Source organism: Phocoena phocoena, chromosome 12 (genome assembly GCF_963924675.1).
Source record: "Phocoena phocoena chromosome 12, mPhoPho1.1, whole genome shotgun sequence".
Taxonomy (NCBI): Eukaryota; Metazoa; Chordata; class Mammalia; order Artiodactyla; family Phocoenidae; genus Phocoena; species Phocoena phocoena.
Genome location: NC_089230.1, coordinates 14903967 through 14930490, shown reverse-complemented (window position 1 = coordinate 14930490; position 26524 = coordinate 14903967). Strand labels below are relative to the sequence as shown.

At 40.2% G+C, this 26524-nt stretch overlaps 1 protein-coding gene across 1 annotated transcript in view; it reads left to right on the top strand.

Moving 5' to 3' along the window:
• MTHFD1L (methylenetetrahydrofolate dehydrogenase (NADP+ dependent) 1 like) overlaps positions 1-26524 on the top strand; it is a 195346-nt gene that overhangs the window by 98808 nt on the left and 70014 nt on the right. The window contains exons 21-24 of the mRNA XM_065889148.1: positions 14458-14597; positions 19903-19944; positions 20682-20782; positions 21326-21503. Of these exons, the coding sequence (XP_065745220.1) occupies positions 14458-14597; positions 19903-19944; positions 20682-20782; positions 21326-21503 (461 nt within the window). The remainder of the gene's footprint in view (positions 1-14457; positions 14598-19902; positions 19945-20681; positions 20783-21325; positions 21504-26524) is intronic.

The window sequence follows — 26524 nt, the reverse complement described above, 5'->3', positions numbered from 1 at the left end:
TCGTCATTCCTTTGAGCTACCTGTGCCGTTTGTCCCAGTGCTGAGCAGAGCGGGACCAGGTCTGGATAATCATTAAATCGATCTTGTGAGAAACCAGTGGGGCTAGACATGACTGTAAAACCAGCCGGTCTGTCTCCCTTCCTCGATAAGAAATCTGCAGAGTCTGGGCCAGTGGCTCTTGAATGTTTTGACTGAAACCCAGAGCATAAAGTACACTTTATATCACAAAATGCATGTGCACACATGCACACACGTGTGCAAAAATGGAATCAATGTCTTATGAAACAAGACTACTTTCTCTTATCATATGTCATGTATCCTAATATTTCCTATCCTATTTCTTCTTTTTTTTAAAATTCTTGTTGCAACCCAGTAAATTGATTATGTAAAACACTAATGGGTCTCTACCTTCAGTTCAAAAATTCCTGCCCTGCCTGCTTTTATTTAGTTAAATACGTTGTAGAATCTTCCAGCTTTCAAGTTTAGAATGTTTTCCTTCCATCTTAGTTTCTTTTTCTATAATAGAAGTTGTCATACTAGGAATGTTGGTAGATTTAATTTGTTTCCAAACTCAGGAATCTTGGTTTCTCTTGCTGGGTTTCTTGCAGTCACAGAAGAAGCTAATGTAGTTTTTTGGATGTTGTTTTTTTCCCCTGGGAACCTTTGAGATTAAACGTATTTACCTTTTGACATTTATGCTTTTTTCCTCCTTGGCTTGGTTTTCATCAACTGCTCGATGAAAAATGTTCTATTTCATCTTTCCATTACTTTCAATCAAGGCATGTTGTTAGCAGAGACTTTCAGAATTTGTTTCAAGTTATTTTCCTAGTGTCCGGCTTTCAGGAGCTGCAAGAGAACAGCTCTGCCCCAAGCAGTCACCCAAAATCCAGGCCCTTAGCCAGAACTTTGGGGTACCACAGTTGGCTAAAAATGGAAGGGTTAAAACCCTGGTCGAAGCCATGGCATTGTACAGGTGCTCATGATCTGTACAAGCAGTTGGCAGCTTTGGGTAATGAATTTATGAATTTAATTCAGTTGGATTTTTATAGAGGAGGTAAAAAGTAACATGTATAATTTAATTTTCATCTAAACATTTTTTTCAAAATCAAATATCACTTTGGTCAAAACCATTTTACAAAACAAGATGTATAACGATGGGTTCAAATAACAGGAACCAGTGTCTGTACCTAATTAATTCTCTGGAAGAAGGATTCTGGATCCTGATACCAAAGTACATCTAAGTGGCATTACTGGTATTTTTGAAGTTTTTATTACTACCAAAAACAGATAGTTCATATGGACCTATGTCCTTTTTATACTTTCCTTATCTTCTCTTTCTTTTTCTCCTAATAAATCCCCTGTAACCGTCTCATGCCTCTGTACGACTACCAAACTTCCCCTAATTTGTGTAAGCACTGCCATCACCAAAAAGGTAAGAAAGAGGAAAGGCGCGTGTGAATATTAATATTTTTTTTCTTTTTTAATTGGTTTCTTTTTCCTGTGCCCAGTTGAATCTGTATACTTGATGAAAATTTGACCCTAAGACATTTAATAAAACCGAAGAGCAGGGGGGCTTCCCTGGTGGTGCACTGGTTGAGAGTCTGCCTGCCAATGCAGGGGACACGGGTTCGAGCCCTGGTATGGGAAGATCCCACGTGCCGCAGAGCCACTAGGCCCGTGCGCCACAACTACTGAGCCTGCGCTTCTGGAGCCTGTGCTCCGCAACAAGAGAGGCCGCGACAGTGAGAGGCCCACGCACCGCGATGAAGAGTGGCCCCCGCTCGCCGCAACTAGAGAAAGCCCTTGCCCAGAAACGAAGACCCAAAACAGCCAAAAATAAATAAATTTTTTAAAAAAAGAAAAAAAAACCTAAGAGCAAAGACAAGTCCGAAAGAGCAGAAAGGATTTCATTTTTTTGTAGAATTTCATAGTCTTAAGTTGGATCCTTAAAATTAATACGTTCTAAATCAAGTCCCCCCACACTTTTTTTTCCAGCTGTAGTAATAATACAGAGCTTCCCCTGTCATTTATTGATTCATCCTGGTTTACTTAGTCTCCTTCTAGTCAATGAAAAAATAATTAAAATCCTCGAAGGCCAGCAGCCTACCTTGAGCTGCGATTCAGAGTTTATGTGCTTCTGTGACTCTGAACTCCACTTGCCCTGAGTTTATCTGTAGACAGCTGCAGTGGAGTAGACATGTTTACATAGGGTAGAAAAAGGCAGTTTGAAGAGTCCAGTTTCCATTCCTTTAGCATTTTTCAGGAATTATAGCCCACAGTGCTTCAGAATGAAGCCTAGTCCGGCATCTACCTTACTTCCTCCTGTACAAAGGTTTTGTTTTCATTTCTGATTTGTCGTGACAAAGTTAAGTGCTAACTGAATGAAAGCTACGGTTTTATTTCTCCCTCTGTTTACTAGAAATTCTTTTGAGGATTAAGTTAGCAAAATCTGCCCTGTGCAGACATACTTCTTATCTCAACCTATTTTGAGCTAAACTGATTGCAAAGGCTAGTTCTTCTGTGAGCCCTCTAACAGTCCATAAATTCAAGTTCATGTCCCAAAGTAATGGGGATTCACTATGTTGTGTATTTGATATGTATGTTGGTTGCGTGTATCGTGGAGAGAAAAATTATTACCATTATAAAGTGGCTGTGAAATCTGAAAATTCTAATCTTCTGAGTACACATGGAATAAACCCTTAGTGACACAGCAAGGTGGAAGTTCAGTTTGCTATGATAGTGACAATATTCAGGTGTCTCAAGTAGCCAGAAACTCAGGGACAACTCTCGGTGCCTCAGTCTATCCCAGAGCCTAAGGAGGGTTTTCCCCAGTGTAAAAGCAAAAACGAGAATTTCAGATCTGAAGCATTTGTTGCCTTTTCTCCCACCGTGGTGTGCAATTTGGAAAGGAAAACCCAAACAAGAGAGTTGGGGGGCTGGTCATTTCCCCAGCCAGTGCTGGAGGGTGGACGCCTGGCTTGGAGGAGGCTGGGAAGACCCATCTTGGGATCTGACTCATCCAGTGAAAGGTGGTGAAATACCCGCTGACTCCCAGAATACCATCTGGTTCTCAGGAGGCCAGATTGCAGAGCAAGTGTTCTCTACCTGTGACCTGTTTCTGCTGATGTTGGATACCAAACCCAGATGGAGCTGGTCCTTGGCAGCTCTTTCTTTTTCACCAGTATACTGCCCGCCACTGCCCAGAACTCAGCACTGTAGGCTGAGGACTGGGAAAGGGTGAGGTTCATTATCCCTAAATGAATTGCTCTAAGAGAGAAAAGAACTTTCTGAATTGAGAGAGAGAGAGAGAGAGAGAGAGAGGAAGGAAGGAGGGAGAGAGGGGAAGGAAGGGAGGGAAGAAATATAATAGAGGAGAAGACTGCAGATTACTTTCTTTTATCACAGCAGGGCCACATTGCAATTAGAAAACAAGTCTGGGGTTCAGGAAAAGAATCTAGAGCTACATCTTAGATATCAAATTACTATTGAAGTATAAGGTGTTGAGATTTACATCTTGGTACACACCTTGCCAAGCGGCTGAGTTAAAGAAATGCTGCAGTTATACATGGACAGGGCAGGATGGAGTAGGGGCCTAGCCTGCAGTCAGATGGACCATGATTTCCATCCAAGCTCTATCGCCTTCTCACTGTTTGATCTTGGGGAAAAATCATTTAAACTTTTACATCTTTAACTTCATAATCTGTAAGCAGAGGATGAAGGCGATAAAAAGTGAAATGAGCTGGAGAATGTCTAGTGCATTGCCGGGCACACAGGCATGTCAGTAAATGTCAACGTCTGTGCCTCTCCCCAAGCCCCAGTTTCTATTTGAATAGCTTTTCCCCATCATATATGTTTGTTCTTAGTAGTAGGACAGATCATTGCCATCACCCGTGTTGTCCTGTATTCCTCGCTTCCTTACGAAGTTGGTGCATCAGTCACCTGTGAGACACTACTTCTCATCACCGGGAACTGCCGTGTTGTAGTAAACACATCGTTGACACAGCGCATCAGACGTTGCTGAGTGGAGTTTTCACTCATATTTCAGGGTCTCGTGGGACATACGGTTCTTGTTAACATAATCTTGTACAGTGTTTTGTTCCGATGCAGAAAATGCATTTGTAGCGTTCTCAGGAAGAGGGTCTAGAAAGTACAAGGCTCCTTTGTCCTGCTTGAACTAGAGCAGGGTGTCTACCTCTTTGGGCATTTTGGGTAGATAATTCTAGGTGGGTATTTTTGTTGTTGTTGTTTTTAAGCAGGTGTGCGGCTGTCCTCTGCATTCTAGGGTGTTTAGCAGCATCCCTGGCTCCTACTTACTAGATGCCAGTTACGATAACCAAAAGTGACTCCAGATATTGACAGATGTCCCCAGTTGAGAACGACTGAACTGCACTTAAGATTGTGATTCCATAGAAATGGGTTCAGTAAACGTACTAACCCATGAGATCATCCAGAAGTAATCGTGAGAGAGAGTTGATTCCAATTTGCCTACATACTGATAGATAAATAAACATTTTAAAGTACCAAAGGGAATTCAAGCAGGAAAACAATGAAAAGAAAGGTTAGAAAGATGTTCCTTTGTTATTAGGTAATGAATGAATCTTTCTCATCTTTGTCTTGTTAAAAATGTGCTGGCAGCCCTGTTTGCTCACTAAGTGAAAGCAGGGGCACATTGAGAAATGCTTAGATGCCTGGCAGGGTCATAGAGGTTCAGTAATTACTTAATGAGAAGAAACAAAGGTTTTTCCTAGATCCTGGGGTGTATATGTTTAATCAAGAGTGCTTTTGGGCAGAATGGCAGAGAGTATGTAATATAGAAAGGAGCGCTCTGGGCCAGGCATCAGAGGGACCTGAGACAGCATAGCAGGTTCTTCATTGTTATCTCAAGAAGGGAGCTTACCTGGCACATAGGAGCCCTGAAGAGGTTAGAGTATGTTATCCCTAAAGGTCCCTCATAGCTCTAGAATTTTATGAACCCATGGCTTATAGGGCCTGCCTATGATGTCATGACGTTAATGCCTTTTTTTTTTTTTAGGGTAGCAGATCAGTGATTACTCTAAAATCTGAGTCCTAATCATCACTGCAACTTCTCTGTGTATAGCAAGTTGGGGATGTGATAGAATAACTTCAATATAAAAATCATTCTCTCTGCCTTATTGAAGAATTTCATAGATAGCAAGTGTGCCTGTCAGTAGTGGCTTTTTTGTTGTTATTGTTTCTGTTCAGTTTGTACCATGGGACTCGGGGTTTCCTAGCAGATCAGCATAGAGAGCCAGCCACCCAGTTGTCCAGTATTGGTTTTTACCCAGAGCTCTGTTTCCTGTGCAGGTTACTAAGAGTATTTGTCCGAATAGTCCCTTCCCAGAGCAGACCCACTGACAGTTCCTTTCTGAGCAGATTATGGGTTTTGAAGTTTGAGTCAAGCCAGGCTACAGAATCCCTATCTACGAGCTTCTGTGCTCACACAGAGTATCAGTCAGCATTTCCTGTTTCCATTCACGCTGTAAGTTGAATAGCTGTAAACAACCCCCTCGCCCCTGCCCCCGCCCCCGCCAAAAGCATGAGATTACCAAGACAAATAATTCTCATGGCACGGGCAGTTTCTCGCAAACCTTTTAAAACGTGCAGCTTGCAGAAGTCTACATTATGTGCTCTTCAGGATTGCTGAATCATAGTAAACGTACTTGCTTCGTGACTCAAGACCAAGTCTATACTACAGTCCACATGGAATAATTCCTTCTTCCTTATCTGGTTCACAATTTATAGAGAGCAGCAAAGACGGTAAGGGAATAAATTGCTTATTTCAGGTCACTAGGAAAACTTAACTTACGGGTTTTCGATGTCGACCAGTCCCAGGATTTGCCTAGGAAATGGAACTTGCCCCCTTATCACAACCAGACACTGTCCCCCTTGCCCGTGGGACTAAGACACAGACACACAGCACTGCACGGTGTCCATGTTGAAGTTAGTTCTTGTTGATGACACCGTATTAAGTGGTCCTTACTTTTGGAATTACTGACCCACCAGCATACCTTCTGTTTTCCTTAGCAGTCTGATATTTGAAAGCAAATAAAAATACATGCAGTATTTCCAAACAGTTTTCAACGGATAAGAATCTGGCACTTCCTCCTGTTTTCTTCATATTGTTTGCCTCCATATTTCCCTTGCATTTGGAAGCCACAGTCCCAGACCTTTATTACTGCATCCTGTTTCCTTCCCTAACTGAAGTTCTCTTTGTTACTGTGCTTCCTCCCTCCCAACATGAAATTAATCTTGTCTAGCTTATGTAGACATTTGAGGTGGTCTATCTGTTTCAGATATGACCTTTATAGCTCTTATTAAAATGGTTTTGGTATTTTAAGAAACAAAAGATACGATAGGGAGCTGTAAGAAAACTATTAATTGTTTAAATTCTAGTTTATGTATATGTCTATCTACCTTTCCCTGTTGAATAATAGCTGACTCCCTCTCTGATAGTTTCTTCTTTTCTTTGTTAATTCACTCATTTTTTTTTTGCACTTGGTACTATAGATACAAAGGTGAATGAGATATGGCCCCGGCCCTCCACATGGCAGATGACACATACGTCTAATTAGGATGCTACATGCAGAGATGGATGTGGGCTCCGTGGAGCAACAAACCAGAGGGCTAGGAGGGGCAGAAGGGGTAGCTTCCTCTGCCTGAGAAGTTCAGAGCGAGCTTCCAGGAAATGAGACATCTGAGCTAAGGCTTTAAGGGAGAGGGGAGAGAAGAACATTCCAGATGGGAGAAGAGTGGTGAGGATGACAAATCACATGCTTCGTGTGGGCTCTCCTGGAAGTGGTATTACTGAAACACGAAATTTGAGGCAGAGGGTGAGGAAAGTGAAGGTAGTTACATTAGGGTGGCCTTTGGTTTTATGTTAGGGATCTTCGGAGTTTTTCCTTTGGCAGCACTGAGCTGATGAAGGTAGGAGAACTTGGTAACTATATGTGAAGGCTGAGGAAGGGACGAGTTCAGGTTTTTTAAAGAGAATTTGAGCATGCAACTTTTGCAAGGGAATTACACGTTTATAAATAAAACGTGTTATTAATATATTAATAACACAATAAAACAAGTGTTTTGAAACTTTCTACTCCCTCTTGTTTGGTTTGGAGGTATATACGTTAATTCAGTGCCTACTATGTGCCTTGCAGTGTTAACAGACATGGTCCCTATCCTCATGGAGTTTACAGTGTAATAGGGAAGCTTCAAGTGGACATGTGCATCAGGTTGGAAAGACTAGAGATCACTTGATCAAACCCCATTATGTGAAATGTACATAATAGTCTACTTCTAACTATAGGGTAACATTAAACAGTTTTTAAAATATCATAACATAGCTATATCGCTTGTTCAAAGGAAATGTAGTAAAGGGGAGGAAAATGACTTGTAGCTATGTTCATTCCAAATTGAATACTTTCAAAGGAATGTTTTTCAACTTGTCAAAAGCATATCAACAGTCATAAAAAAATTTTATACCCTCTGGCACCATACTCTCACCCTTGGGAATTTATTCCAAGAATATAATTTCAAAGAGGTTAAAGCCCATATGCACAGCTATTTTGCAACATTGTTGATATTGGAAACAACCCAAACATCTAATAACAGGGGGAACAATTTTGCAAATCTCAGTACATCAACAACAAAATTATAAGTTGCCACTTATAATTTTTGGAAGTTTGTAGTACAGCAAGAAAACCCTGATAATTTTAAAGTAAAAGAGCAGACTACAAAATTCTACCTATTCGTTAAAAATTATATAGGAATATGAGGTACTAAAAGGAAACCATCGGGCTTCCCTGGTGGCACAGTGGTTGAGAGTCCACCTGCCGATGCAGGGGACACGGGTTCGTGCCCTGGTTTGGGAGGATCCCACATGCCGCAGAGCGGCTGGGCCCATGCGTCCGGAGCCTGTGCTCTGCAACAGGAGAGGCCACAGCAGTGAGAGGCCCGCATACCGCAAAAAAAATTTTTTTAATAAATAAATAAAAGGAAACTATAAAGAATTAGGACAACTACTTGACTAAAAAAGTCAAAAAGAGTCTGAAATTATGGGTAATGTTTTATTTTTCTTTTCTTTTCTTTTGAATGTTATTTATTTTTTTATGTGGCATATTCTTATTAGTCATCAGTTTTATACACATCAGTGTACACATGCCAATCCCAATCGCCCAATTCATCACACCACCATCCCCACCCCCCCTGCGGCTTTCCCCCCTTGGTGTCCATACTTTTGTTCTCTACATCTGTGTCTCAACTTCTGTCCTGCAAACCAGTTCACCTGTACCATTTTTCTAGGTTCCACATATATGTGTTAATATGCGATATTTGTTTTTCTCTTTCTGACTTACTTCACTCTGTATGACAGTCTCTAGATCCACCCACATCTCTACAAATGACCCAATTTCATTCCTTTTTATGGCTGAGTAATATTCCATTGTATATACGTACCACATCTTTATCCGTTCGTCTGTCGATGGGCATTTAGGTTACTTCCATGACCTGGCTATTGTAAATTGTGCTGCAGTGAACATTGAGGTGCATGTGTTTTTTGAGTTATGGTTTTCTCTGGGTATATGCCCAGTAGTGGGATTCTTAGGTCATATGGTAATTCTGTTTTTAGTTTTATACTGTTCTCCATAGTGGCTGTATCAATTTACATACCCACCCGCAATGCAAGAGGGTTCCCTTTGCTCCACACCCCCTCCAGCATTTGTTGTTTGTAGATTTTCTGATGATGCCCATTCTAACTGGTGTGAGGCGATACCTCATTGTAGTTTTGATTTACATTGCTCTAATAATTAGTGATGTTGAGCAGCTTTTCATGTGCTTCTTGGCCATCTGTATGTCTTCTTTGGAGAAATGTCTATTTAGGTCTTTTGCCCATTTTTGGATTGGGTTGTGTGTTTCTTTAATATTGAGCTGTATGAGCTATTTATATATTTTGGAGATTAATTCTTTGTTGATTCGTTTGCAGATATTTTCTCCCATTTTGAGGGTTGTCTTTTCATCTTGTTTATGGTTTTCATTGCTGTGCAAAAGCATTTAAGTTTCATTAGGTCCCAATTGTTTATTTTTGTTTTTATTTCCATTACTCTAGGAGATGGATCAAAAAAGATCTTGCTGTGATTTATGTCAAAGAATGTTCTTCCTGTGTTTTCCTCTAAGAGTTTTATACTCTCCGGACTTACATTTAGGTCTCTAATCCATTTTGAATTTATTTTTGTGTATGGTGTTAGGGAGTGTTCTAATTTCATTCTTTTATATGTAGCCGTCCAGTTTTCCCAGCACCACTTATTGAAGAGACTGTCTTTTCTCCATTGTATATCCTTGCCTCCTTTGTCATCAGTTGACCGTAGGTGCGTGGGTTTCTCTCTGGGCTTTCTATCTTGTTTCATTGATAGATGTTTCTGTTTTTGTGCCAGTACCATATTGTCTTGATTACTGTAGCTTTGTAGTATAGTCTGAAGTCAGCGAGTCTGATTCCTCCAGCTCCGTTTTTTCCCGTCAAGACTGCTTTGCCTATTCAGGGTCTATTGTGTCACTGTACAAATTTTAAGATTTTTTGTTCTAGTTCTGTAAAACATGCCATTGGTAATTTGATAGGGATTGTGTTAAATCTATAGATTGCTTTGAGTAGTATAGTCATTTTCACAGTATATATATATATATATATTTTTTTTTTTTTTTTTTTTTTGTGGTACATGGGCCTCTCGCTGTTGTGGCCTCCCCCGTTGCGGAGCACAGGCTCCGACGTGCAGGCCCAGCGGCCATGGCTCACAGGCCTAGCCACTCGGCGGCATGTGGGATCTTCCCAGACCGGGGCACAAACCTGTGTCCCCTGCCTCAGCAGGCGGACTCCGAACCACCGTGCCACCAGGGAAGCCCTCATTTTCACAGTATTGATTCTTCCAATCCAAGAACATGGTATATCTCTCCATCTGTTGGTATCATCTTTAATTTCTTTCATCAGTGTCTTACAGTTTTCTGCATACAGGTCTTTTGTCTCCCTAGGTAGGTTTATTCCTAGGTATTTTATTCTTTTTGTTGCAGTGGTAAATGGGAGCGTTTCCTTAATTTCTCTTTCAGATTTTTCATCATTAGTATATAGGAATGCAAGAGATTTCTGTGCATTAATTTTGTATCCTGCAACTTTACCAAAATCGTTGATTAGCTGTAGTAATTTTCTGATGGCATTTTTAGGATTCTCTATGTATAGTACCACGTCATCTGCAAACAGTGAGAGTTTTACTTCTTCTTTTTTAATTTGGTTTCCTTATTTTTCTTTCGCTTCTCTGATTGCTGTGGCTAGGACTTCCAAAACTATGTTGAATAATAGTGGTAAGAGTGGACATCCTTGTCGTGTTCCTGATCTTAGAGGAAATGCTTTCAGTGTTTCACCATTCAGCATGATGTTTGCTGTGGGTTTGTCCTATATGGCCTTTATTATGTCGAGGTAGGTTCCGTCTATGCCCACTTTCTGGAGAGTTTTTATCATAAATGGGTATTGAATTTTGTCAAAAGCTTTTTCTGCATCTATTGAGATGATCATATGGTTTTTATTCTTCAATTTGTTAATATGGTGTATCACATTGATTGATTTGCGTATATTGACGAATCCTTTTATCCCTGGGATAAATCCCACTTGATCATGGTGTATGATCCTTTTAAAGTGTTGTTGGATTCTGTTTGCTAGTATTTTGCTGAGGATTTTTGCATCTATATTCATCAGTCATATTGGTCTGTAATTTTTTTTTTTTGTAGTATCTTTTTCTGGTTTTGGTATCAGGGTGATGGTGGCCTCTTAGAATGAGTTGGGGTGTGTTCCTTCCTCTGCAATTTTTTGGAAGAGTTTGAGAAGGATGGGTGTTAGCTTTTCTCTAAACGTTTGATAGAATTCACCTGTGAAGCCATCTGGTCCTGGATTTTTGTTTGCTGGAAGATGTTTAATCACGATTTCAATTTCGTTACTTGTGATTGGTCTGTTCATATTTTCTTTCTTCCTGGTTCAGTCTTGGGAGGTTATACCTTTCTAAGAATTTGTCCATTCCTTCCAGGTTGTCCATTTTATTGGCATAGAGTTGCTTGTAGTAGTCTCTTAGGATGCTTTGTATTTCTGTGGTATCTGTTGTAACTTCTCCTTTTTCATTTTTAATTTTATTGATTTGGTCCTCTCCCTCTTTTTCTTGATGAGTCTGACTGATGGTTTATCAATTTTGTTTATCTTCTCAAAGAACACAGCTTTCAGTTTTATTGATATTTGCTGTTGTTTTCTTTGTTTCTATTTCATTTATTTCTGCTCTGATCTTTATGTTTTCTTTCCCTCTGCTAACTTTGGGTTTTGTTTGTTCTTCTCTCTCTAGTTCCTTTAGGTGTAAGGATAGATTGTTTATTTGAGATGTTTCTTGTTTCTTGAGGTAGGCTTGTATAGCTATAAGCTTCCACTTAGAGCTGCTTTTGCTGCCTCCTATAGGTTTTGGATCCTCGTGTTTTCATTGTCATTTGTCTACGTATTTTTTGATTTCCTCTTTGATTTCTTCAGTGATCACTTGGTTATTTAGTAATGTATTGTTCAGCCTCCATGTGTTTGTGTTTTTAACGCATTTTTCCCCTGTAATTCATTTCTAATCTCTTAGTGTTGTGGTCAGAAAAGATGCTTGATATGATTTCAATTTTCTTAAATTTACTGGGGCTTGATTTGTGACACAAGATGTGATCTATCCAGGAGAATGTTCGGAGCGCACTTGAGAAGAAAGTGTAATCTGCTGTTTTTGGATGGAGTGTCCTGTACCATATCAGTTAAATGTATCTGGTGTATTGTGACATTTAAAGCTTGTGTTTCCTTATTAATTTTCATTTTGGATGATCTGTTCATTGGTGTGAGTGAGGTGTTAATGTCCCCCACTATTACTGTGTTACTGTCAATTTCCTCTTTTACAGCTGTTAGTGTTTGCCTTATGTATTGAGGTGCTCCTATGTTGGATGCATATATATTTACAATTGTTATATCTTCTTCTTGGGTTTATCCCTTGATCATTATGTAGTGTGCTTCCTTGCCTCTTGTAACATTCTTTATTTTAAAGTCTATTTTATCTGATATGAGTATTGCTACTCCAGCTTTGTTTTGATTTCCATTTGCATGGAATATCTTTTTCCATCCCGTCACTTTCAGTTTGTATGTGTCCCTAAGTCTGAAGTGGGTCTCTTGTAGACAGTGTATATATGGGTCTTTTTTTTGTATCCATTCAGCAAGTCTGTGTCTTTTGGTTGGAGCATTTAATCCATTCACGTTAAGGTAATTATTGAGCTGTATGTTCCTATGACCATTTTCTTAATGGTTCTGCGTTTGTTTTTGTAGGTCCTTTTCTTCTTTTGTGTTTCCCTCGTAGAGAAGTTCCTTTAGCTTTTGTTGTAGAGCTGGTTTGGTGGCGCTGAATTCTCTTAGCTTTTGCTTGCCTGTAAAGCTTTTGATTTCTCCATCGAATCTGAATGAGATCCTTGCAGGGTGATCTTGGTTATAGGTTTTCCCCTGTCATCACTTTAAGTATATCATGCCACTCCCTTCTGGCTTGTAGAGTTTCTGCTGAGAAATCAGCTGTTAACCTTATGGGAGTTCCCTTGTATGTTATTTGTCGTTTTTCCCTTGCTGCTTTCAGTAATTTTTCTTTGTCTTTAATTTTTGCCAATTTGGTTATTGTGTGTCTCAGCGTGTTTCTCCTTGGGTTGATCCTGTATGGGACTCGCTGCGCTTCCTGGACTTGGGTGGTTATTTCCTTTCCCATGTTAGGGAAGTTTTAGACTATAATCTCTTCAAATATTTTCTCGGGTCCTTTGTCTCTCTCTTCTCCTTCTGGGACCCCTGTGATGCGAATGTTGTTGTGTTTAATGTTGTCCCAGAGGTGTCTTAGGCTGTCTTCACTTCTTTTTATTCTTTTTTCTTTATTCTGTTCTGCAGCAGTGAATTCCACCCTTCTGTCTTCCAGGTCACTTACCCGTTCTTCTGCCTCAGTTATTCTATTGAGTCCTTCTTGTATTTTTCATTTCACTTATTGTACTGTTCATCTCTGTTTGTTTGTTCTTTAGTTCTTCTAGGTCTTTGTTAAACATTTCTTGCATCTTCTCGATCTTTGCCTCCATTGTTTTTCTGAGTTCTTGGATCATCTTCACTGTCATTATTCTGAATTCTTTTTCTGGAAGGTTGCCTATCTCCACTTCATTTAGTTGTTTTTCTGGGTTTTTATCTTGTTCCTTCATCTGGTACATAGCCCTCTGCCTTTTCATCTTGTCTATCTTTCTATGAATGTGGTTTTTGTTCCACAGGCTGCAGGATTGTAGTTCTTGCTTCTGCTGTCTGTCTGCCCTCTCTGTTTTTCTTTTCTTAATATTTGTTAAAATGTGTATATTCAGTGAATGCTGGCGACAAATATCCTCATTTATTCACATGTTAAATGGCTTCTATTTTATCTTAGTAAATTTTTTTTACTGCCTCTTCCTCTTTCTGCCATAAATTATGGCCTTGGTTGTACTGTAAGTATGTAGTGCATATTCCATAAATATTTAATTTCTAATCCATTAATAGTATTCCTTCCCTAGAGCAGTGTGCTTCTCAAATTTTAATGGGCATTCATCTCACTAAGGGATCTTGTCAAAATGCTGGTTCTGATTCAATAGTTCTGGGATAGAGCCCAAGAGTCTGCATTTCTAATAAACCCCCAGGGGCTGGTGATGTGGCTGGTCCAGAGCTCTGCTTTGTGTATGGAGATACTGCTGCTTACCCAGGAGTATTATCTTGGAAGGCAGTGTTGGATAGTCTCCCTGCTATAGCCATAACTGCCTTAGTAACATTTTTAGCAATTTAGGGGCAGGGGAAAGGATGGTTACAGATGAGTGTCCTCTGTGGTTATGAAGTAAAGATACCATCTTATTATCAAGCCTGACGATCAACCTCCTTAAACGGCTCAACTGACTTCAGTTTTGTTCGTCAATAGAAATGGCCAGATGGAATAAAAATAAGTGATTCTGTATGTATCTTATAAAGAGTAAGGAAAGGTCTTCTATACTAATCATACTAGCAATGTTCTTTGACACATTTTGGAACCTGATTCAAAGGTTGAAAATACCATCTGTGTTAAGAAAAGCTTTGCCTTGACCTTCTATACTGGAAGAAAAATCTTGGCCATGGCAATGAATCCTTAAGGAGCAGTGGTGTGAAGCAGAGTAGAGAGTCATCTTCTTATGGAATGTAAGGAAGTAGGACATTTTCTGAAACCATGGAAACGTCTTTTTACCTTTGTATATGAACAGGATGCAGTGGTGTGTAGTAACCTTGAACGTGGAGGAAAATTTGTCATCCTTTGAATTTGAACCACATCAGTGATTGTCAAAAGCTACTGTTGTTTTTAGAAGATAACAGCAAGTTTCAAACTTGATTCTCCACAGTGACTGAAGCTGGCTTTGGTGCTGATATTGGCATGGAGAAATTCTTCAACATCAAGTGCAGAGCTTCTGGCTTGGTGCCCAGTGTTGTGGTACTGGTGGCGACGGTGCGGGCTCTGAAGATGCACGGAGGTGGACCAAGTGTAAGCACCGTGCTTCCTTTCTAATAAAGCAGAAGGAAGCAGAATTGAACCTTTGAAACATCCAAACCTGCTTCATAGCTGCAGTTTTCTAGAATATCTCCTTTTTCACAAATCACCATTATAGAGCACTTAGAGTTCAGTTCGATCAAGTAATTAGTAACACCCACAAAGTTATTTCTAAGCAATATTTTGGGAAGGAGCATGTGACCGCTCTTTAGTTCTAAGAGTCTAAACTGAAACTTATGTCAGCATTTTATAACCCTGTGGTAATGGGAGGATAGAGGCTTTGGTTCCTGAATGAAGAACAGAAGGGTTAGAGTGATTGCTTTTGTGGGTGAGGTTGTTCAGTGTTCGTACGGATAGTTTTTTTGGTTCACTGACGCTACATCTCATCAGATTTCATCTAGCGCTATTTTCCTTCTGTTTCTGTTTATTATGATTTCACTTTATAACTCTGTTAGAGCACTGGATTATTTCTAAGAGAGCTTTGCTTAGAAAACACAAATTCTGTTTTAACATCTTTAAAGACTTTATCATGTATAGAATTCACACACACCTGAAAGGAGTTTTCACCTTTCCACAGCAAAGATGTAGTTTTTTGTTTTTTGTTTTTTTTTCATTTTTAGGGATTTCCAAAGGGAGAATAAGAAATGTTGTACTGATTAACCATTCTTGAAATAAAATCATTTGGAGTTTCTTTATTACTTATACTATTGATATATTACACAGACTGCCAAATCTGATTTCTTAATTGGTATACTGTGTATGCAGATATCACACAATGATTAATTATACAGCATAAACAAATAACAAGTTTGCCATGATGAAACACCACGATGTGCACTGTTTAATCATCTTAGCAATTCTTTGTCCTAGGAGACGCAGACATTATATCATTTTACAGATGAGGAAGCTGAGGTTTGATGTGTTTAGGGAATGTCACCAGGCCAGCAGAGAGCCAAATCGCAAGCCTGGGTCTGAGATACAGGTTCTCCACTTTTGTCAGGCATTCAGAGCTGAATATGAATGAAGGGTAAACCTCCTCTGAATCCCTAATCCGCTCATTAATACCAGATGCTTGAGCACTTCATTTTAGCCTAGAGCTTCACCATTATATCAACGGCAAGATTGACGCGGCAGGTATTATAATATAGTAGTGCTAGAGAGTTCTGATTTTGTTCAAAACACCAATTGAGTTCAGACTCTGAAGCTGTATCAACTTCCGTTTTCAAAGAACGATCTCTACCTATATAAGTTTGAAATTCCCCCTCCCTGTCTTGCACCCTGAAAATTATAAAATCAAAGGGCTTTAATACTGGAAAGGGCTTAGAAATTAGTCTGGTTCAAGTCTTTACAAAGATAAAATTACTGAGGTGCTGGAGGATTCTGGGTCTTGCTTAGTATCCTCCATCTGTTTAGGGGACTAATCAGACATGGAATCAAGGTCTCTGGACTTCTAGTCCAGTGTTTTTGCACACTCCAATCTCGTCTCTGTCCTATAAAAACTCACGACATGATTTATAATCCTATTTCAGTTCATCTTAATGTGTGTGCTCTGTTTTACAACGGTTGCATTTTCTGCTCACCTTAATCCTTGATACCTCTTTCAGTTCCCCTTAGTGTCATGTTTCCATGCCGGTGATGATTGTAATAGGGCTCGAGATGAGTAGGCACAGATATGGGTGGAGGATAATAAACGGGGGGATCAGGAAGCCAGATGAAGTGCAGCATTCCTCTCCTGGACCCCAGTAGTGCTTCTGCATCATATTATTTTATGAATGTCTATGTGTGTATCTCCCCACTCGACTCTGAATTCCTTGAGATTAAGGACTATATCTTACTAATTTGTGTATTCCTCATGCCCGGCATACTCTGCGTCAAGGAAATGTTTTCGACAATTGAGTAATACATGAACTTTGATCTTCTTAATCCTGTATTCCGTATTATCCACCTCAGTGTCATTCCTTCTTACTTGAAACAACTCCACAGTAATGTTTTTGATCCATTATAATTTCTACTTCCTTTTGATATCATTACACAAATAACCTCGGCTGCCTCTTATGTTTATTCAGCTTGTTGTTTTACATAATTTATGTAGTGGAAAATCCTATGACCCTTGAACTTGCCCATTTTAGCCCCAGTCATATCCTGTCTTCCAAAATGCTGACCATTCTTGGTGCAATGGAAGAACTAATGCATTTGGATTCAGACATGTCTTTTATAATTAGTTCTTTAAACATAGTTTCTTAAGGAGGGTTCTCCATAACCAATAGGATGTGTATTTATTATAAAAAGATTTGTTATAAGTAATTGGCTCCCACAATTATGGAGGCTTGACAAGTCCAAAAATCTACTGAGTGGGCCACTGCTGGAGACTCAGGAGAGCCAGTATTCCGGTCCCAGTCTGAAGGCAATCTACTGGAAAATGTTCTCTTGCACAGTTTCTTTTTGTTATAGCAGGCCTTCAACTGATTGAAGTGATGGGGGGCAGTCTGCTGTACTCAGTGTCCATCAATTTAAATGTTATTCTCATTCAAAAACACCCTCACCGAAATACCCAGAATAACGTTTGACCAAATATCTGGGCATCCCATCACCCAAGCTGACACACAAAATTAACCATCACCCTCATTACTGGTTTTTGGTGTGTGGTGTAATGACCAGGCCTAATTTTATTTTTTCTGTGTTAATAACCAACTGGCCTAGCACTATTTATTTTAATTAGTCCTACCTTTCTGATCTTCAAGGCTACTTTGTGATAAATCAATTCTCCATACACGTGTAGGTGTGTTTCTGGGACCTTCGTTTGGTTGCACTGGTCTATTTACACATAATTGTGTGTGTGCTACACTAAGTCTGTAGTGCAAGCTCTCCCTGGTAGTTCTCTTTCTTCATGGGTGCCCGGCCTTTATCAGTCCTTTTCACTTCCATACGTATTTTTGAACTAATCATAAAGTCCCATAAAGAATCTTTCTAGGATTTGGGGTTTTTTTTTGGAATATCATTAAATCAATAGATCAGTTTTATATCTAGGAACTTGGGATATTCACTGATTTAGGTCTTTTGAAATATATTTTAATAAACATTTACAGTTTATTGCCCAGAGGACTTCTACATCCTTTTACCGATCTGTTCCCACGTGCTTTGTATTTTTAAATAGTTTCACAGGTTACTTCTGGATTCTTATATATATATATCCAGTGACCTGTCTAAATTTTTTTAAGGTATAATTGACATGCAACATTATATTAGTTTTAAGGTATACAACATAATGTTCAGTATTTGTATACACTGTAAAATGATCACCACAATAAGTCATTAACATCTGTCACCATACATAGTTTAAAAAAAAATGTGTTTCCTTGGAATGAGAACTTTTCAGATCTACTCTCTTAGCAACTTTCAAATATGCAATACAGTATTTTTACCTATAGTCACCATGCTCTATATTAAATCTCCATAACTTAAAAAATTCTCTTATTAATTGTACTAATTTAGCTGTAAATACTTTAGAGAGTTCTGTGTGGACAATCATATATGAAAATAATGACAGTTCTGTTTCTTCCTTTCCAATCCTGATACTTTTTTTTCATCACTAACCATATGTTTCTAGTTGCAGTGCAGTATTAAATAGGGTTGGTAGCCAGCATCCTACTGTTATTCCTTATCAACAAGAGAACACGTTTAATAGTTCATCACTAAATATGTTTTCTGTAATATTTCAGTATATATTTTTTATCAGGTTAAGAAAATTGCCTTCTGTTGCTATTTGTCAAGTTGTTATACTATATGTTGAGTAATCTTCGTCTATTGAGATGACATGATTTTTCTCTTTATTAATGTTGCAAATTATATTACAAATATTAAATGAACCTTTCATTATCTTTTTTATGAATAACTGAATTTTGCTTATTGATTCTCTTTTATATTCTCATTAAGGGATTTTGTAACATTAGAATAACCTATTTATTCAAAGATGGGAAGAAGTCACCTGTAACACTCCCTGGGCCTGTTGCTTATTGGTGAGGGGTAGGTTTTTAACTACAAACTTAATTTTTTTTAATGAGTAGAGAACTGTTTAAGTTCTCTACTTTTTCCTAAGTGAGTTTTATGTTAAAACTCTTACTAAGTTTCTCTGTCTTTTAAAAAGTATTGGTATAAAGTTTGTCCCAGTATCCTATTAATTCTGTCTACAGCATGTGTAGGTATAATATTTTTTTCATTCCTTTTTTAAAAAAAACTCTTGCCAGAATATTATCAATTTTGTTAGTCTTAAAGAACCAGCTTTGGTTTTGTTGATCCCCTCTACTTTCTGGCATTTGCATACAACCCATTTTTCTTGATTTTGCCTAATTTTTGATTTTGCAGAACTTTGCTTATGTTCATGCTCAGCAGTACTTCATGTTCCTTTTTTAACCCAGCGTTTTGGTTGTTCCAACTGAAGGGTCCACTGTGTGTTTTAGTTTACGCTAATGCTGGAAAAAAAAACCCATCTGAAAATACCTTATCATGTTTCCTCACAATCTCAAAAAACAATCTGTCATAGAGGTAACTTTTCAAAGGATTTCTAATATTCTCAAGACCTCTTTCGCTGAGAGGAGAACAAGTCACCACGTCCTCAGTGAATTAAAATGTTGTCTAGGGTTTCTCACTGAAACCAGTTGCAGGCTATAGACAAAAAAAAGAAAAAAATGGGGAACTGTGAAAAGGCACTAAATTGGGGCTTCAGAACCCTATTATACTCATGCCCCTGTTCTGCCTCTCATTTGCTGTGTAACTGTGGGCAAGATACCTGCCTTCTCTCACCTTCAGTTTCCTTATCTTTAAACTGCCAACCCCATCGGCTTCTGTAAGAAACTAGGCCAAAAAAAGGGAAAAATTCATGGCAATTGTTTTTAAATGACTTAGAATTTATTTAGAACGATTATGCACTCTGTATAAATCAGGTATTAATCATACTGTGAGTTCCCTTTTATGCTAGGATAATGGGCAACAGTATGAAAGTTCTTAATATTAGCTCAAATTAGAATCGCCTGAGAAGTTTTTAACCATCGCTGATCCTGGGTCCCACTCCCAGCAATCCTGGTTTAATTGGTCAGGGTGGAGCTCAAGCAACAGTGATTTTTAAAAGCACCCACAAGACTTTACGTTCAGCCAGGGCTGCCATTTATTGGTTTAAAAGCACAAAATGTGTTTTTTAAATGAACCTTCCCAAAAGGGACCATGATTTGTTTTTCTTTCAGATCTTAATCAGAGTAAACAGTTTGATAGGATTATTCTTAATTTTTGTCTTTTCTTATCTCAGGTAACTGCTGGGGTCCCTCTTAAAAAAGAGTATACGGAAGAGGTAAGAGTGAAGAATTATTCAAATCCAGTTAACCATTGACTAGCAGTTGAATCTCAGTCAGGGAATAGGTCCTCCACCAGTGGCCTCTTAGAAAAGTGCTTTTCTAATAATCTAGGAGGAAATGGGTGGGGGAAGGGATAAAATCCATTCGGTTAACTCTCCAATCTTAAGAAAAGATGGGTGTAGGCTTTCTGTCCAGTTCCTACCCGCTGGGCAGCCATCAGAGCAGACCTCTTATACCCATGTATTCTTTTGATGTGGCAGATACTGACTTTTGGAAGATACACAATTGGCTTTATGACTTGCGTGAGTAAATAGACTTTGACTGGCAACAGTACCTCTTAGCTCCTACAGGTGGCGCCAGGGATTTGAGCAGGGAATAGCTGGACGGTGCTGGTCACCCTCCCAGGACCTTACGCCTTCTTGTCCACCAGCCCACAGAGCGTGGGCATGTTGCTGACGTCCTGGCCACCAGTCTGCAGCAGAAATAGCTTCCTGGCTCAAGACCCACATATGCCATTGGATCTAGAATAATTTTAGACTTTACTTGGAAAATGAGCCTCCTCCTTCTGCAGCCATCTTTTCTTGAAGGGAAAAAATGATCGATGGCTTTCTTTAATAGCTTCCAGGACAATAACGTGAGTGTAGATAGACCCAAAACCTGCCAGAGTGGGCCTGCCTGTGTAGTTTGGCAGGTTGGATGGGAGGTGATACATGGGGGCCTGGTTTTCTTACAGAACCTCCAGCTGGTGGCAGATGGCTGCTGTAACCTAGAGAAGCAAATTCAGATTGCTCAGCTCTTCGGGGTCCCTGTTGTCGTGGCTCTGAATGTCTTCAGGTAAGTCAAGTGTCCTACTTTAAATGTGGTCATATCGCTGGGCCACCCTGTGAACCAGCTGCATTTGTGTTTTGAGGATGTTTGACCTTTTCTCTGCTTCATCTAAAAGGACAGAGAAATACTCTGCTTATTCTATTTGTTTGATTTTCTTTGAATTGGTTTTACTTTAGCAGAAGTGTTTTCAAATGTTATCAGGGAAGTGAAATCTGTATAGTGAGTTACCGTTTCTTTGGCTTTTTTCTTCTTCTTCTTCTTAATTCCACCCAGCATTTCTGACGGAAAGACTGTGGATGATCAAAGGGATATGTTATGGAATTTTCTCAATAAAACCCTTAACAACTTGAAATATTTGAGTCATGTTGGAGAGGATTTTTCCCCCATGCTTTTCTTAAGGTCTGACTTATTTAAGCACAGCGTAACCACTTTTGATGTTTAAAATATATTCAGTGTTTGGGAGCAAAGTTCTGTATAAGCAGTTAGTCTTTCTTGAAAAACATCGCTAAATGAATACAGATGCAAAACCACAAACGTTTTCATCACCAGGACCGACACCAGAGCGGAGATTGACTTGGTGTGTGAGCTTGCAAAGCGGGCTGGCGCCTTTAATGCAGTGCCCTGCTATCACTGGTCGATTGGTGGGAAAGGGTCGGTGGACCTGGCTCAGGCTGTGAGAGAAGCTGCAAGTAAAAAGAGTCGTTTCCAATTCCTGTATGATGTGCAGGTAAGATCCAACACAATGATAATGGTGCCTGACGGTTTTGCACCTTAACTGTATGCCAGGCCAGGGCCGAGAGCTTCACGTGGGTTGTCACGACAGCTCTGCAGATAAGGAAACCGAAGGTTAAAGAGGTTAAGCCATCTGACGAGGTGCTATTGCTAAGGGGCCCCAGCTCCTTGCCCCCAAGCCTGTGCTCTGCACTCAGCGCAGAGGGGTTTTGGAGTACAGGGTTCAACAGGGTTTGCACAGGAGCGAGACTTTTGAGCAACTTCATAAGGCATGGGATATCACGGGCAGTATTTTCCTTGTCCGTTTCTGCTATAGCCCATTTGCACCACGGTTTTCTTGAGCTTTGCCTAGTATATTTTTAAAATTTTTTGAATTGTGGTAAAATACATCATAACATAAAATCGACCATCTTTACCATTTTTAGGTGAATAGCTCACTAGTGTTAAGTAGCTCCACATTGCTGTGCAACCATCGTCCTTCTCCATAGGTCTTTTCAAATTGCAAAATCGAAACTCTGCGCCCGTTAAACACTAACTCCCCATTTCTCCTCCTCTGTTGCTGACTATCTCATACCATTAAGCCATAAAGTTTGTCCCTTTTTTGACTGGCTTATTCACTGTCTCAGTCCTTTCAGGCTGCTATAAGGAATACTGTAGTACTGGGTGGCTTATAAACAACACATTTATTACTCATAGTTTTGGAGGCTAGGAAGTCTAAGATCACGGCATCAGCAGATTCGATGTCTGATGAGGGCCTGCTTCTTATTTCATAGATGGGAGTCTTCTCACTGTATCCTCATATGGTAGAAGTGGGGAGGGATCTCTCTAGGTTATCTTTTTATAAGAGCGCTAATCCCATTCATGAGGGGTGCACCCACATGACCATATCACCCCAGAGCCCCATCTCCTAATGACATCAACCTAATCACTCCCAAAGGCCTCAGATGCTAACATGTCATCCCATTGGAAATTAGGCTTCAACATACCAATCTGGGGGGAGACAAACATTCAGTCCGTAGCATGCACTTAGCATAATGTCCTCAAGGTTCACCCATGTTATTGCATATGTCAGAACTTCTTTCCTTCTTAAGGCTGAACAACAGTCCACTGTATGTTTATGCCACTTTTTTGCTGTCCATTCATCTGTCAGTGGCCACTTGGGTTGCTTCCACTTCTTGGCTATTATAAATAATGCTGCTATGAACATGTGTGTAAGACTGCTTCCAGTTCTTTTGGGCATATACGCTGAAGAGGAGTTGCTGGATTGTCTAGTATATTTTTTAAGCACAGCTGGATAATGAGGGTTCAGTCAGAATATCTGAACTTCTCGGGACCTCACTCTTCTTGGTTCATCTTGGCTGCCACCCAAACATCTCCACTCTGGATTTGCTGGCTCCAGCTCTGGCTGTTGGATTTGTCCTCATAGGTAGTCCCTGGTTGCCAGAGCACTCAGGCTTCAAACTGGTGGCTTCTCTGGTTCCTTCATCCCTCACAAATTCTGTTAGTCTTGAGCCTAGAGTTACATCATGAAGAACACAATGATAACTTTAAGCTAAGGAGGGCTTCTTGTCTGCCAGGCATACGGACACTTTGTGCTTGTTAACTTCTTCAGTCCTCACTTCCCCGATGGGTAGAAACTGTTGCTTTTCCCATGTTCTACATACAAGGAAAATAAAGCAAACAGAGGTTAAGTAACCTGCCCTATGTCCCACAGCCAGACAGAGTCAGAGCTGAGGGGGAGTGTGTGGAATGACGGAAGCCAACATCCTGCTCTGTCATTCAGAATCCACTGCTGGGTTCAAAGGTGGGAGTTGGGATGGGGAGGCTTCCTCTCAAACGGGCAGCAACTGAGTGACCCACCAGAGGAAGCACCACGATGGGCAAAGAATCCCTACCAGGTGGGGTCACTGCAGGTAGTTGGTGACTGTGGGAGGAAGGATTTCAGGAACGAATTAGGATGGTTAGCTCAGCAAAGGTGTGTCGTGTTCAAGGGTCATTTTATGAGAGACCCTAATGTTCTGTCTTACAGAGGTGGTGGGGCAGGATGTGGCAGTGGGGAGGGCAGTGGGCTCGGGTTCTACAGGAAGAAAGACGTCCTGATGAGACGCTGAGCATAATGTAGATGCAGCCCTGCAGTGGGCTCATCACGGGGAACGAAGCCAACTCAGATGGTGGCTGGCCAAGGTAATCTTGTGTTCCTTCCTGGGCCTTGGTGCCCAGGTAAGCCTTGCTGGGTTGAGGGTGATTAGGTCATGAGGGTGCAGCCCTTATGAATTGGTGCAGCTCTTGGCCCTTTTACACAAACGACTGTCAGGAAACCCTCAGACCACCGCCCCACTCTGATCGTGAACCACCCCACTCTGAGTGGCAATGGCAGTTTTTTTGTTTGTGTATTTCTTTTTAGTATATTTATTTATTTATCTGTTGGCTGCGTTGGGTCTTCGTTGCTGCGCACGGGCTTTCTCTAGTTAGGGAGAGCGGGGGCTACTCGTTGCGGTGCGCGGGCTTCTCATTGCGGTGGCTTCTCTTGTTGTGGAACACGGGCTCTAGACGCGCGGGCTTCAGTAGTTGTGGCTCGCGGGCTCAGTAGTTGCGGCGCACGGGCTTAGTTGCTCCGCGGCATGTGGGATCTTCCTGGACCAGAGCTAGAACCCGGGTCCCTTGCATTGGCAGGCGGATTCTTAACCACTGCGCCACCAGGGAAGCCCCGCAATGGCAGATTTTAAACGAATGATTTCACAAAGTGTGGCTTTTTCAAGGAAACCATCCAAAGTGAAAAGGTCAGTAAATAGAAGCAATGTTTTGTGAGTTGTGCTTTCTTAAACATGTACTATCCCTTAAATGAACCCTTTTCCTTTCCACCAATATCATAATTTTTTTTTCCTGAATTCCCATTTTTTGTGGAGATAATGCTGTTAAAATGTCTGCTCTTCTGTGAAAAGGGGAACAGTTTTATAATAATGCGGTCTAAAGTCATATTTGATAGGATTCTTGCCTCCTTTGCCCACATACATTCCCTTTTCTTATAACACAGAAATTAGACGTGAGCTGCGTAATTGCTTCTTAGAGAATCAGCAGCGCGGCCTATTATTGCTACATGACAGTTTATGAGAAGAGCTATTGCTGCTTCTGGCTCACCAGGGACTGTCTCCTTGATAGCTCTGTCGCTCACGCTGGTGAGTCGATTTTCAATAATATAAGACCATTTACAGTCTTGTCTTGTAACGGTGTAGGAAATCTGAAGTCATCGTTGCAGGCAGTAACAGAGCTCAACCTCCCTCCTGCCGCAATTACGTGCATAGTCAGTGTTGGTGAGCCTTTGTGGACTAAGTAATGGTTTTCTTTTTCTTTTTTTTCTTTCTTTTGTGTTTTTAATTTTTATTTAAGTAATAATGGTTTTCTTGAAACCCTTTAATTCCCTTTGTTTTCCCCCCACGACTAGCCCTTTGATGCTAGACAGCTCAATTAGGTATCAGGCTGCCCCACAGAAAAAAAAGAAGTGACAAAATGCTTTTGGATAAGACACCCTGCTGCCTTTGCTTCTCTGCACAAACTGGGCTTCTGTGTGCCTTTTGCTATCATCCCAGACTCTATTCCACCAAGAATGTATTCAGCGCAGGATTGATGGCCTCTTAGTTCCTGCTCCAGCCCCGCCCCAGTCTTGTGTTACAGGAGAAAGACACCTGAGCTCATTGGAGAAATTGGAAATAGTGTCGGAGCACAGGGCATGATTGCTTTTGTGTGGGGAGTAGAAATCGTCTCAAAACCCCAAAGGGAAAGAGGAACAGCTAGAGAGAAATAGTGTTTACCTGACCTCAGTGACACTGTAAGGCCGGACAACTCGCAGAGCATGAGGCCTTCTGATGACGGTTCCATTAGTTAAAGCGAGAAACAAGCTGCACTCGGGAGTCTGTGCTGAACTTCGCAAAATTGAGGGAAGCAGCCACGGTTCTCTAGAGAAAATTCTGCACCTCTTTTACCAGAGTAGCTTCTAATTCAAGAGGAGGCAACTTTTGTTCATGGTACTAGAGGTGGCTGTTGATTATTTCAGAATAAAAAAAAATTTTTTTATACAGCAGGTTCTTATTAGTTATCTATTTTATACATATTAGTGTATATATGTCAATCCCAATCTCCCAGAATAATAATTTTTAAGATATGGAATAGAAGGCAGTGGCCTAATTGTTCAGAGGAAGTTTATCCTGTGAGAACTGATATATTTAAACTTGAACTACGCTGCGTCATTTCCTCTGAACCATTGATGATGATCACAGCCCCCTTTCCTTTTAAGGAACAGGTAGAAGTCCTCCCCAAAACCTATCTTTTCTGTTATTACTTTTGGCAATTATATCTTTACAGTTGACCAATATATCTCCATATCTGCAAGCACCCAGGAAAACAGAATAGCAGATGAAAAAACGAATCTGTATTTACACTTTATTAGCTAGCTAACAAATCCCTCTTCCGTACATAATTTCAAGTATATCTCATCCAATCCCATGGGGTGTGTGAGCTCAACTCTGTATCTTAAATGCAGAAATAGGAGTTCAGAGAAGGTGAGGGACGTGCCCCATGACAAATGGACACTTGATGGAAGAAGTAATGTATTATAGTTAAAGGGGTCATTCAGAATTGAGTTCGCATCTTTTCTTTTTTTTAATTGGAGTATAGTTGACTTACAATGTTGTGTGAGTTTCAGGTGTACAGTAAAGTGATTGTTGTACGTATACAGATATTCATTCTTTTTTAGATTCTTTTCTCATACAGGTTATCACAGAATGTTGAGTAGAGTTCCCTGTGCTATACAGTAGGTCCTTGTTGGTTATCTGTTTTATGTAGAGTAGTGCATGTATGTTCATCCCAAACTCCTAATTTATCCCTCCCCCTTCCCTTTCCCCTTTGGTAACCAGAAGTTTATTTTCCATGGCTGCAAATCTGTCTCTGTTTTGTAAATAAGTTGATTTGCATCATTTATTTAGATTCCACATGGAAGCAATATCATGTTATTTGTCTTTC